Genomic DNA, 13,774 nt, shown 5'->3' on the forward strand with positions numbered 1-13,774 from the left:
TATGTATGCGCATATACCAACATCCATATACATGTATCTATCTATCTCCATAAGTCTCTGGGGAGGGAAAAAACCATTTCTGTTTCATTTAATAGTACACAAAAATTCTAGTCACTTTATTTGGAACAAAGAATGAGAGGATTGGCAAATTAATTCAAAAAAGTACCCTACACAACACCTTTCTACTGACAAAAACAGCAGTAAAATAAATACTCAGATCTTTTCTAGGTCATCAACTATTAAAATAATAAAATATAAAAATTTTTAAAGTTCATTCCATTGGAGGGAAAAGGGTGGACATTTTTGGTACTGTAAGTCTCACACACATTCATATTGCTTAGGTTGAAGAGAACATAATGAACAGAGGAAATTTCTTCCACAAATTCCTTCATTTCAGTACCCAAGTTTCACTGATGGTGTGTTATTCTACTTGGCTTAACATATAAACAAAGTTTTGTACAAATATATTTCTTTGATCTCTAAATTCTCAAGATATTTGTGCAGAGCACTAAAAGTACTTAGAGGATTTTTGTGAAATAAACACAACTGGCCATATACCAGTCTACTGCTTACCCCAGGCTTGGGTATTCTGGCTCGAGGTTTTGACAGACAGAACCAATCTGTGTCAGAGGCGGACAAAAGGCTTACTTGTCCTTCCCACGAACAGGGGTATAGACATGTTCTCATTCTTAGGCTATGAAAATACAATTAGTAATGGCATTTAAAGTTTACTTACTAATTGCATAATGTCTGAGAACAAAAATCAAAGCAATTTTTGAAAGGTTGAGTCAGACTCTGGGCACTTCCGTTTTTTAGCTGCTGGCTCTTCAGTCTTGTGTGATTCTAAAGTGCTGGTGCTGGATTTGAGACTGGGGTCTGTTTTAAGGTTGTCCATGGCAACAGTGAAGCCTGAGAGAAGGTACCCCCCACCTCCGCTCATCAGTAGTTTGGGATGACTTCGATCTGGCAAAACCTAATCAAGACAGAAAAACAGACATTCATGTTTTCCTAAGCAGATAAAGCCATGTTAACAATACACATGCCAGAAATGAGAATTTAAACGACACAGAGAGACCAGTTTAATCAGACCAATTCCTAAGGAGGTCCATCTTTCACATGACAGTGCAGATAAAAGCGTAGAAACTGGTTTAAGTGATTTTCTTTTGAAATATAAAACTGAAACCATTTCTCTTAAACCTGAAGCAAGTTTCTGGTGGTGAAAGGGCAACTGGTTTGTGTAGTGCTCTGGGCCTGGTTTTCTCACTCTTTCTTCATGGTCAACAGTGGAGCTGGGTCCATGGAGAAGTAGCTACTGGACATACATCCAGAGCCTTCCTTCTCCAACACTCTATTAATTCTGTCAAAAATTCTTCTCTCCTGTTCCCAGAGCTAAATAAGATGACTACCATGAAGAACAGGGTTTCCCAGGTCTGCAGAGTGTCCTGGATTAAGTAAGATGTCCAGGAAGCAGGGCAGGGCCTGTGACAGCCATGGAGGTGCACCCCCAGATCTCTAAGAGGGAACTGGCTGTGAGCTGAAGCAATAGAATGCCTCTAGCTGCTGCTTCTTTGAGATTCACACCCAGGGTGGCCATTTCACGTTGATAACTGAGCATGGGTACCACAACTGGACCATTTCTGTCCAACACAGGACTCCTTTAATGGGCAATTTTTGCTCTGGGGTTCCTCGTCATCCTGGCTGAGACTTTCTCAGAGCAGCACTGCATGCTCTTCCTCCCCTCCCCTCCTTCCTCCCACTTGTCACAGGCATCAGACCTGTATCACGGTCTGACAGCTCTTCCTGCCTAATCCTGCTCCCTCTTGTCTTATCTTTCACAGGCATTTCTCTTACACTTTTAATTCTATCTTCACATATACATTCCAGAGGACCTGAACTGACACAGAGCCCACCAGGAACTCTTGAACACTTGCTGCAAAGACATCCCAGCAGAAAGGAAAGGGTCACTTTCTTGTTAGCCTAGGGATTTTGCTATTATCAGTTATTCCCTCTACAGTGATCTCAAGGCCTTGGGGAAACACGAACCATAGTTGTTTGCATTTTAAATGTCTCTGGACTCGGGTATCTGAGTAATAGACAATGACGTGAAAAAAGAAAAAAGGTCAGGGCACTTTCTTTGAGTTATAGACGTGAGACTCTTTCATCTCTATAGATAGAAACAGGGAGATCCCTATTTAACAGCTTCTGGCACTATTGTGCAGAGCCAGCGACCCAGGAGAGCAGCTCCCAGGGACTGGCTGTGAGAACACATACCTGGTAATTTCTGAGCCAGGTTTCAGACAGCCTGAGATTGATGACCCCTCCTCTTTCCCGCAGTTTTGTGTAGCATTCCAACAGAGGCTAAAGGCATAAACAGTTGTGTTAATAATTATTTTGAGGGTGCAATTTGAGAATCAACATTCAGATGCAAGAATTCCTGTCCACTCTGTTTCAGTATTACCTCTTTATATTGACAGTAGACCACGAACGGCCTTGAAGGAGCCACAAAGTCCAGCAAAGATAGCAGCAGTGGAGTGGGATGGAAACGACTAGCTACAATTAAACTGCAAGGAAAATGTTAGACAAATTATTTCTCTATGTCCCCAAAGCAGAGCATAGGTTTTAAAATTCATTTAAAATATCACGTATTTATTTGCATGACTCACACAAGGAAGCACTTTAAATACAACATTCTAGAGATTCCAACAATAAAATCACGAGCTATTACTTTCTAGGAAACACAAACTGGATTATAAACTCTCATGGTGCTTGGCAACTCTAAGCAGCCAACTTAGAGTTGGCAACTCTAATGACAGTCTTGATTTAAAAAAAAAAAAATCTGGAAGCAAATCCAACATTGTAATACTGGCTTTGCAGATACTTGAATCTGCCTTTCCTGTCAGGTTTTCCTTAGCCCATGCTACTTAGGCAGTATCACATCAACTGGAATGCCCCCCAACCTGCACCTAGCAGGACTACACAGCCCAATTTGACGTGCCATCATTGGAGAAATTTCAATTTCTTCTAAAACTCTGAAACCAGCATAATCAATTTCCCATCTCTGCCAGATGCAGCCTCCTTTCTTTAAAAACCCAAGACAGAATCATCATGTTTGCCCTCACTACAACCAAAACAGAAAAGCAGAGAATGCTAATCTGCTTGAAGCAGAGCCCACGAGCACCAAGATGTCGCCTGTGTTCTTTCATCAACACACCCGTCTGCGTTTCTTTCACTCAACAGAGCAGCAGCCTCTAAATGTCTTTTCTTCTGCTCTTCTTGTCTCCTCTGCTTTTCCTGAATCTTCAAGAAGAAAAATAAGATACCAACATACTGAGGTCATTCAGTCGGGTTTATGGAAACACTGGTCTGTCAAAACATTTTAACAATATTTATCAACTTGGACTAAGGCAACAGAAGGAGATCATTTATAAGGAAGCTGAAAACACATAAGAGAGCCCTCTGGTTATAACACCACCATGCAGCCACCTATACAATGCTTCTGTATTCTAAAGCTCCATCCCAAAGATTAAATCACACATGTGTACACTCACACACACTTTTTCTCTGTCTGTTTTGATATTTGTTATCTTGGGAGCTGATGCTCCAAAGCCAAATCAAATCTCAGGGCTTACATGAAGTTAAATGAAGCCTGAGGAAGATATTGAGGGTAGTGGGAACTCAACATTCTTACATAATCCTTTTTGCTTCCTCTCTCTTTAGGCTCCTTAGAGTCTGGATCTTGAGAGACAATTTCCATTGTTTCTTGTTCTTCTGGGTGATTGCTCTCTGGGGCCTCTGGCATGCTGTCATCGTTCTCTTGTTCTGAAGTCTGTTTTTCCTCCAGTGTGCCATTACTTTCTTCAACCGAAGCACTGTCTTTTGGCTCTGAAGATAACATCTCAGCAGAAAATGTTCCATTTAAGAGACTGTCCACTTGGTTGAGGGGGAATTCATAAAGACCACTGAGGAAAGATTTTGGAAATCCAAAACATGCTGTTGCTGCCCGAACAGGTCCACCTCCAGGGTACAGCTGAATAATGGAGCCAAAACCTGAACAGACAAAAGAAATAAATATCTGCTCAATGGAGGCAGCTCTAGACTATGCAACCCTCGGGGTACTCCACAGTAAGGAGACTGAAGGTCTCTCTGCTTTATGCTGTTCAGAGGTTGAAGGTGATGCAGCTCCTCTGGGGGTCCATCTGGAGTCCATGCGTATTCCCAATGGGGGTAACATAATTCCAAACAGGTACACAGGAAGTCTTAAAGAAGTGTACCCCCCTTGACACTACAGTAAAGCCCTGTGACCATAAAAATTTTGTATGTCACATGATTGGTGATTGGTTCTCAGCATCCCCAAGTCCAATCTTTAAACAGCGCAGTTAAAAGTTCTTACCTTCAACAGGGTCATAAAAAGGGCAGACAAATCAGGCTGTGTTGTACTCTTCTAGTACAGAATACATCCCTAGTATTCTTCTCACCCTACACTCTCAATTCAGGCCAATAAAATGAGCACCAGCTATCCAAGAGTTTAACTGAAATCACGGTCCTGGAAGTCCTAGCCAGTCACAGGCTTCAGAACCATCCCCACTGACACAGAAGCTGGAAAGGACACTGAGTCGGGAGTGCCAGCACAGCTCAGCCTGGGAGATGTGGGCTACGGAGGAAGGTCCCAGAGACTGGAGCTGTGCAGGCACACCCAAGTCATTTCATTCGCTTCCAGTAACTAAACCTCACTTTCCATGAGTTTGAGTTTTTTAGACCCCTCGACTCAAATCATGGTAGGGTTTTAATGAACTTGAAAACGTTAAATCTTACCTCCCATTCGTTCCATCATTGCACCCAGCACCAAGCCTGCACATGTTTCCATCACAATCATTTTATTGCCAGCACGGATATTTCCCAACGTCAGCATCTGGGCTAGTGTATCGTATCTCATGTGGCTAAGGAAAAAAAATGATTCATTCATTTAAGGCTAAGCAAAGTCTGCTATTTTAATCATAATTTTTCAAGTTCTGTTTGCTTCATAAAAATGATGTTGATAAGATTACTGATTGCTTTGGAGGCAATAGTAAAAAAGGACTTACAATTTATGAAGTAGGAAGACACTTTATGCAGATGAGCAAGATTTTCATTTTACTTAAAATCATGACTTTCTTAAAGATATACTTTCCCCCAATTATACTTTTGAAAGGAAACAAAGCGTACTTAATTTTTCCAGGTTCTCTTGCATAATACATAACTGAAAGAATGCGGGTGGATGGCTTCACAACAGTAATCATGGCTTCATATCTGGGGGAAGGAAACACAGAACATCAATTTTAAAAAGCTAGTTTAAAAATATTTTATTTTTAATAATATATTTTATAAATCTATAAAAAGATTTTATATTTTCATCCTTTTAAAAACAAAAATTACTTACTTCTTTTTCTTCTTTTTTATATATTTATCTTGAGCAAATTCTGTCTTGTCTCGGAATGTTGTACTATTTTCAATTAATTGCTGAACTATTTCCTATAAGAAAAGGAGCAAGCAGATTTCCTGAAACTTTATTTTCACAGCACAGATAACTTCAAAGGTTTCTTACCCCAGAATGTATCCAAAGGTCTGATTCTCCAGGCCCTTTTCCACAGAAGTCCAAATGGGTGAACTTTGTATTTTTATACTCTATCTAGAATTTGTATTAAAATGTAAGTACTTTAAACTCCATTTAAATCAAAGTAAAAGAACAGACATATACAATAAAGGGAGAAAAGAGGTAAAGAAAACTGTCAGTCCTGAAGACACTGGCTGAAAACATTACTGAAAATGAACAAAGTTAAGCTCTGATATGCACTAAGTTATCAAATTCCCTTTTGCTAACACTATTAGTAATGTCATTCACTTACACTCCTGCCTATAAGAAACAAAATCTTTGACATACTGAATTGCATATACACTTAAGCTATTTTTAACAGAAGTGTACAGTATTTTTACATTTTACCTTAGGAGAAGTCTGCTTTAAAATGCAAGCAATTTCCTAAATACCAAATGAAAACAAAACAAAAAATCCTTTGAATTTTACCTCGCCTTTAATGCCTTTGTCCTTTAAAGCTTTTATGTCATCTTGAGTAAGTTTCTGAGATTTCCCATCGTCAATTATATTTCGATTATCAGTGCCCGCTTCTTTGGTCTCTAAGGAAGAAAATTGCTCTATGACATGTATGATTTGAAATTATTTAAAAATCTTTCCTATTCTAAGTTCGTATCCACATCCAGCCCATCAGCCACTTAAATCTGGCCTTCCAGTTCCACTGCCCCCACCCCAATCCACTATCCTTTCTTGTCACGACTACTCCAAGCCACTCACCCATATTCTTGTTCCCACTCTTGTCCCCTTACAATCTACCTGACACCAAAGTTCTCTTTTTAAAATGCAAATTGGCTCACCTATTCCAACGCACAAAACCACAGTGGCTTCCAGTAGCAATTCAAAGACGATCCGCAAGGTTGTATATGACCTGGCCCCTGGCTACCTTTCCAGGGCTCACTTCTCAACCCCTGTACTCAGTCACATTGCCCTTCTTTCTGTTCCTTAGACACAGCAGCATGGTCTCAATGCGGGGCTTTGGCATTTGCTGCTCCCTCTGTCTGGAATGCTCTTGTGACATCTCCAAGTGGGTGGATCTTTTCCATCACTCAGGGCTGAGCTCACCATCTCAGCCAAGTTTCACATCTTTCAATCAGCCTTCAGTACACCTTCCTGCTCTATCATCTGCACAGCACACATCACCATCTGAAATTATGCTGTTTGCTTATTTTTGGTGTTCCCCACTGCTAAATAAATTTTATGGGATAGTCTATCTAAGGAACTGCTGAAATTGCACTGCTTAATCATGTCTAGAACATATCTGGTGCTTAATAAAAACATGAATGTTGATTTAAAAGTATTTAATAAACTAGTTTGAACCAGAACTTCAATAGTGTTTTAATTATTTAATTTTAATAATTAAGTATTTTAATTTTATTAATAAAATATTTAAGCACATTTATTTTGATAAAAATTTAAGTATTTAATTTTAATTAACAATAATACTAAAATTATGGGGTCGTTACTCTAACAGGCAAGGCACTGTTAAGAACTTCCTCTGTGTCATATGATTGAACACTCACTACAGCTTGGGCATTAAACGTGTTTATGGCCCTATTTTACCAATGAGAATATAAAACTTAGAGAAACCAAATAACTAGGTCAAGGTTACAAAGTAAGTGATGAAGCTGGAACTTAAACCTAGTCAGTTGAATTCAAAGCCAGACCTCTTATCCTTACCCTATATGCTAACTACCTCAAGAGCTGGTAACTTCTAGACACCAACAGGGCTCCACACCCACTCTTACAATGAAGCTGCAAGGATTCATGGCATCAAATACCTGGCCCAAGGTCGAAGAGCTGGTTAATGATGGGCAGGAGTCAGAACCCAGGTATCTCAAAGCCAAAGGCAGACCCTAATTCATTCCACTAAGTTACAGCTCTTAGATTATGAGTTTAGATTTCTTTGGGGACAGCCTGGGCTAGCATTCTAGAATTAATTCGAGTTGACAGGTTTCTGAGTAGACAGCTCAAGAGCATCTATTTCATACATCCTAAGTAGTATAGTGCACCTGAAGTAGGCTCTTCCTTCTTCTTCTTAGGCTGAAGACTTCCTCCACTGGTCACTTCAAATGTGGTTCCATAACTATGGCCAATGACGTTATCCAGATAGAACCACTGTTTTTCAAAAGTTACTTTTCTGGGGAAGAAATGCAATCAATTAGCTGAATCTCATTTGTATTCAGTATAGGAAAGATTTTTTCAATCTAGGTTATTTCATAATCATTCTCCCTAAAGGATGATCAGCAGCATTATCTCTGACCATGAACCAACAAATGAACTAGAGAGGACTGGGTTGGGGCCAGAAACACAAAACACTGCACAAAATTAATAAAGAAGCCACAAAAACACTGAATTTGGAATGAGAAACAAGGACAGAAGACATTCCTCTTCTGAGGCATTTGTTTGGCTCCAAATTGCACTGTCTGACAGGATGTCCAAACTCGCAAACTTTGGATTTCCTGAGTAGCAAGATTGCCATGCCAATGAGACACACACTGTGACGCCTCTTGTAACTTACACAAGAAAATCTCAAAACTGAACAATCACTGAGATGACAAGGGATTTAACAAATTCCCTGGCCTAACTGGCCATTTTCTTTGAAAATCATCCAGTAAAAGCAAATGATATTTACATATGAACATTATTGACAATCTACACATTTGTAAACAGTGCCTAACACTGATGAGGCTCTACTGAGGCCCAGACAATGTTAGCTTTTCCCATCACCCAGATTTTTATCTTTTTACAATTTAAAAGGGAAATCCCATAAAAACAAAAAACTTTCCTTTTAAAAGACAAAAACTAACACCCACTGAGTGTCGATCAGGGGTTAGGTAGTATGTGCCAGGTGTTTCATACTTTTTGATTTAATTCTCAATTAAGTAATCCTGGGACACAGCTCTTTCCAGATGAGCAAACTTGAAACTGAGGGAAAAGTGTCTTGCCCAAGATTCAGTTACACAGTAGGAGCTGGGATTCAAATCCAAGTCTGCCTGACCTAAAAGCCTGGTTCTTTCCACTGCACCACACGGTCTACCCAGCAAAGAACAAATGGATCTCAGGAAGCCCTGCTTAGCTTCAGGACATGGCCCATATCAACAGAACTCTGAATTCTGAAAGATGTACACTGGTTAATTTTCTTTATGCCCCATCCTACACCTTCTCTTTCTTTCTCTGTGCCCCAAGAGGCCGACCATGACAGAATGCACAGACCACATCACACAGGCTCCCTTGCTGAAGGCTTCCCACAATTCTAGACACTTGGATGCATCACCAGTCTCTACTGGTTCTCTAAACCTTGTCACATCTCTGTATGTGTATGTGTCACATCTTCATTAAGTCTCCTTACTTGAACCACCTGAGTGAATTTCTCCAAGATCCTAAGTATCCAGACAAGGCCAATTCTTGCTCTTTGCTGGGTCCTCAGTGATTAACACATAACAGACACTCTAAATACTTGCTGACATGAATCCCCTCAGAGAAGCTGAAACTCAGCTCAGCCCAGATGTGTACTCTCTCCCGCCTCATCCTTTGAGTAGCCCAGTGCTAGCGAAACACTGTGTCTGAGCTGGGTTGGGTTTACCCCCTGGCAGCTGGTCTGATATGCAAAGAAGGGTGTGTCACTCAAACTGATTGGCCTGACAGGAGGTCACTGCCCTAGTCAGGAAAGTGGGACCCAGTCAGCAGGACATGGAGCCACACCTTCCTTGGGGAAGAGGGGGATGTGCAGAGTCCACTCATAGAGGCAGGATTGCTTCTCCCCAACCAGATGAGTGCAGCCCCGAGGAAAGAGTGAAGGAAGAGTCTGGCCTGGGATGTAGTTGAGCTCAAAGAGTCATTTTCTGAACAAAATGGAAACCAATGCTATGGCTTTTTCCAAGAAAACTGATGAAAAGTGTTTCAAAATAAATGTCTAAAGAATACTTTTTAGAAATAAAGATGTTACTGTCTGTCTCCTTGGGAATGAAAAGCTCTTATCTAAAACAGCACATTTATAAGAAGCAAACTCAAACATCTCACGATAAAGCAACTTAAAAGGACAATACGGGAAAGAAAAACCAAAGGTTCATCTGCACATGGAATCGTTCACCGAACGTATAACCTAAGGACTTTGCTGCACTGCTATGCTTCAATTAAAAAGCTTAAATAATTAGTATTAGCACTTTACACATTTCTAATCAGAAATTCTGAAAAAAAAAAGCACTGGTTTCAAGAATACAAAATAAAGTTGTGATGAGCGGGGCTCTGGGAGGCAGAAAAGAGACTAGAGGGTGAAGGGTGGGTTCTGTGAGAAGACAGGAGAGAAGAACTCAAAACCTGGGGAAAGAACCCCAGGACAGGGGGTGGGGTGGGGGCCTGGAGAGAGGGGCGGAGCACCTGAGGGCCAAGAATGGAAAAAGGACCCTGGAAAGAGTAAGTGAGATGCTTAAGATAGAGGGCCAGTATGAGATCACGGAGGGGGGTTCTGTAGGAAGAGAGAAGGAGTGAGGGAGATCTCGAGGGCCAAGGATGGGATCCTGGGGGCAAAGGCCTCTGGGGGAAGATCCGAGAGGAGATAACGAGGGAGAGGATTGGGAATCCAGAATGGATTGGGAATCCAAGAATGGAACCCTGGAGGGAGAGGGTGTCTAGAAGATGGGGGCGGAGAACCCCTAAGGCCAGCGACCCGACTTACTTTCTCCGCTGGACTTGCACTGCTTTAAACACATCTTCTCGTTTCAGCACGACGAAGTCGCCGTCGCGGATGCGGTGGTCCCCGGGATGCGGTGGCCGTGGGCCCGGTTGCTCCTCAGAGCCCTCCATGACGCTCAGCCGGTCTCCGAGCTCCGCAGCGTCTCTCCAGTTCCCCGCGCTCTGCCCCTGGCCCTGGGCTGTAGCCGCTGGCAGCCTCACCTCCCACAAACCAAGAGGACTCAAAGCCCTCCGACCGGCACCGCCCCCACGTGCTGCGCGCCGCTTCCGCTTTCCGGTAAGAAACTCAGGACAGCTTCCGCGAGCCTCAAGGCTTCCGTCAGGCCGATCTCCTTGATTGGCTGCCCTTCGTCACGCCCCTCCGGTCTCGCCGCAGCTTCGGGCGGAAGTGCGTCACAGAAGCGCCAAAAAAGAACTTGGAAAACTGGGCTTTGGTTAGCCGTGCTGTTGTGGCGCCCTGCTCCAGACATTTTCCGGCTCCGCTGTGCGGCCTCGGTGGAGAAGCTGAGGTCCCCAAGCCGCTCCTACAGACGAGCTTCGAACCCGCGCGGGGACGTCAGGAGAGCTGAGGGTGAAGAGTCTGTGGGGCTTGGGCAGGTTCACCTGAGGAGCTCGGACCGCTGAGTCTTTCTCTCCGCCCCGTCGTGCTTCCCCCCGAAAGGAAGGGAGAACCAGCCCAGCCATGAACTAAGAGAGTTTTGGGACCTCCATCTTTTGCAAGTAAGAGCTTAGTCTTGAGGAGACTTAAATGAAGTGGGGTATGTAACCAAGCATAGAAGCCCAACGGGTGGCCTTTACCCATTCTCAAGTCCTACCTCTTGCATTTATGTTGGAATTTTTACTAGTTGTTCTCACCATATTACCTCGTTTAAAAAAGATACGGCACGTAGCATTGTCGAAGGAGCACTTCAGCTTGGGAATGTGGAGACGAAGTTTGAGCTCAGTACTGTCAACAGACAACTTTGATCTTGATCAGTTCGCTTAATTTCTCTGGTTTCTTAACGTATGGTGTGGTCTAGATGATTATCAAAGCCCTGTTAGTGCCCATAACATGAACTTGTTATTAACTTATTTACTAATGTAAATCGCTTTAAATAAAGATGCAGATATGCTGTCTTGTAATGAATTGCACTACAGTCTATGGATATATTCTTATTTATTTTTATTCTTAGGATATGAACTATTTTCTTTTATTGAGGCATAGTTGATTTATAATGTTATGTTAGTTCCAGGTGTACAACATAGTGATTCAATTTTTATAGATTATACTTCATTTAATTTTTTTTTTGTGGGGGCTGTGTCGGGTCTTAGTTGCGGTGCGAGCGCTCTTCGTTGTGGTGTGCAGGCTTGTCTCTAGTTGTGGCGTTCGTGTTTTCTCTTCTTTTCAGTTGTGGTGCGCGGGTTCCAGAGCGTGTGGGCTGTGTAGTTTGCGGCATGCAGGCTCTCTAGTGAGGTGCGTGAGCTCAGTAGTTGTGGCTTGGGGGCTTAGTTGCCCCGCGCCATGTGGAATCTTAGTTCCCTGACCAGGGATCGAACCCGCGTCCCCTGCCTTGGAAGGCAGATTCTTTACCACTGGGCCACCAGGGAAGTCCCTATTTTTAATTTCTTGAGGAAGCTCCACACTGTTTTCCATACTGGCTGCACCAATTTACATTCCCACCAACAGTGTACTAGGGTTCCCTTTTCTCCACATCCTCCCCTACATTTATTATTTGCTGTGTTTTTGACGATAGCCATTATGACAGGTGTGAGGTGATATCTCATTGTGGTTTTGATTTGCATTTCTCTGATGATTAACGATGTTGAGCATCTTTTCATGTGCCTCTTGGCCATCTCTAAGTCTTCTTTGGAAAAATGCCTGTTCAAGTCCTCTGTTCATTTTTTGGATATTGAGTTGTACGAGTAAACTATTTTCTTCAGCAGACTTTATTTTTTAGAATAGTTGTAGGTTTACAACTATTGTTATAAAAATTGCACAGAAAGTACAGAGTTCCCATATAGGTCCTCTTCCCTTCCCCCATCCTCAGTTCCCCCATTATTAGCATCTTGCATTAGTGTGATACATTTGTTGCAATTGATGGACCAAAATTGATACATTGTTATTAAAATCCATAGTTACATTAGGATTCACTCTTTTTTTTGTTGTATAGTTTCGTGGGATTTGACAAATGCATGGTTTCATGTCCACCCTTACAGTATCATACAGTATGGTTTCACTGCCCTGTGCTCTATTTATATGAATTATTTTAAATCCCATTAAAAAAATTTTTTTGGCTGCGTTGGGTCTTCTTTGCTGTGCGCAGGCTTTCTCTAGTTGCAGCGACCGTTGCGGTGTGCAGGCTTCTCATTGCGGTGGCTTCTCTTGTAGAGCACAGGCTCTAGGCGTACGGGCTTCAGTACTTGTGGCACATGGGCTCAGTAGTTGTGGCTTGCGGGCTCCAGAGCGCAGGCTCAGTAGTTGTGGCACACAGGCTTAGTTGCTCTGCAGCATATGGGATCTTCCTGGACCAGGGCTTGAACTCATGTCCCCTGCATTGGCAGGCAGACTCTCAACCACTGCGCCACCAGGGAAGCCCCTTAAAACCCATTTTTAAATATCACTTATATTTTGATTTATTGCTTCTCAACCAGGAACTATCTTTATGGGTTAGAGCTTAATAAAAATGAGTATCTTGGGAATTCCCTGGTGGGCCAGTGGTTAGGACTCAGCGTTTTCTCTGCTGTGGGCCCAGGTTCGTTCCCTGATCAGGGAACTAAGATCCTGCAAGCCGCACGGCGTGGCAAAAAATAAAATAAAATATTTTTTAAAATGAGTATCTCACCATGTACGAAGTAGAAAAAAGCAGGAAGGGATAGTTAGCCCCAAAAATGATATTAACAAATATGGATATGCTTTCAGAAAAACTTTATTGTATTTCAACAGATTTATCTAAAAATTGCAAATAACCCATCTATCAGTATTGGCCTAGAAATGATCTTGCTTTCATTGTCGTTTTAACACAGTCGTTCTAAATCTGGAAAATTAACTTCTTTTCCATTTTGGCCCCTACAGGAAAAGAAAGGTTGAAACATGTATGTACCCGTCCCACTCCTGTGCTTCCCCAGAAAGATCTGTCTTAGATACCTATGTAAGAATATCCAGGGAGTTCCCTGGTGGTCTAGTGGTTAGGATTTGGTGCTTTCACTGCCATGGCCTGGGTCGGGAAACTGAAATCCCACGAGCCACGCAGTGTGGCCAAAATTAAAAAAAAATTAATTTTTTAAAAAAAGGATATCCATGTATCTCTGATAAAAGTGGATATGGCACAGCTGGATTGTCTATATATAAGAGCTATGATGATATATTCCTAATGTCACAGGTCAGGATAATGTTCAGACAGTGCTGTCCTGTAATAATTCTCACAACGCTACAGAGGTATCTTAGAGTTAATTACTTGTCTAATTTTCATTTCTATT

The 13,774-nt window shown here is 42.1% G+C and overlaps 2 protein-coding genes across 2 annotated transcripts in view; one reads left to right on the plus strand and one right to left on the minus strand.

The window, feature by feature from the left end:
• Nucleotides 1-712: 712 nt before the first annotated feature.
• Nucleotides 713-10,665, minus strand: TRMT6 (tRNA methyltransferase 6 non-catalytic subunit). Its single transcript, XM_007123178.1, has 11 exons — nt 10,302-10,665; nt 7,636-7,763; nt 6,059-6,168; nt 5,417-5,508; nt 5,203-5,286; nt 4,813-4,937; nt 3,689-4,047; nt 3,212-3,297; nt 2,459-2,561; nt 2,272-2,358; nt 713-973 (listed from the first exon to the last, which is right to left on the minus strand). Exons 1-11 carry the CDS (start codon nt 10,427-10,429, stop codon nt 764-766), a joined length of 1,512 nt encoding a protein of 503 aa, XP_007123240.1. The 5' UTR covers nt 10,430-10,665; the 3' UTR covers nt 713-763.
• A 54-nt stretch (nt 10,666-10,719) lies between these two features.
• Nucleotides 10,720-13,774, plus strand: part of MCM8 (minichromosome maintenance 8 homologous recombination repair factor) — a 44,316-nt gene continuing 41,261 nt past the window's right edge. Inside the window, exon 1 of the mRNA XM_007123177.3 lies at nt 10,720-11,038. The gene's annotated coding sequence lies outside the window, so the exon portion shown is untranslated. The remainder of the gene's footprint in view (nt 11,039-13,774) is intronic.

Source organism: Physeter macrocephalus, chromosome 14 (assembly GCF_002837175.3).
Source record: "Physeter macrocephalus isolate SW-GA chromosome 14, ASM283717v5, whole genome shotgun sequence".
NCBI classification, from domain to species: domain Eukaryota; kingdom Metazoa; phylum Chordata; class Mammalia; order Artiodactyla; family Physeteridae; genus Physeter; species Physeter macrocephalus.

Coding starts and splice junctions, on each gene's coding strand:
- TRMT6 (XM_007123178.1), bottom strand. CDS start 10,429: ATGGAGGGCTCTGAGGAGCAACCGGGCCCACGGCCACCGCATCCCGGG. Junction 2,562..3,211: donor AGTGAAAGAAACGCAGACGG/GTGTGTTGATGA, acceptor TTTTCCTTGCAG/TTTAATTGTAGCTAGTCGTT. Junction 2,359..2,458: donor TCTACTGTCAATATAAAGAG/GTAATACTGAAA, acceptor TTATGCCTTTAG/CCTCTGTTGGAATGCTACAC.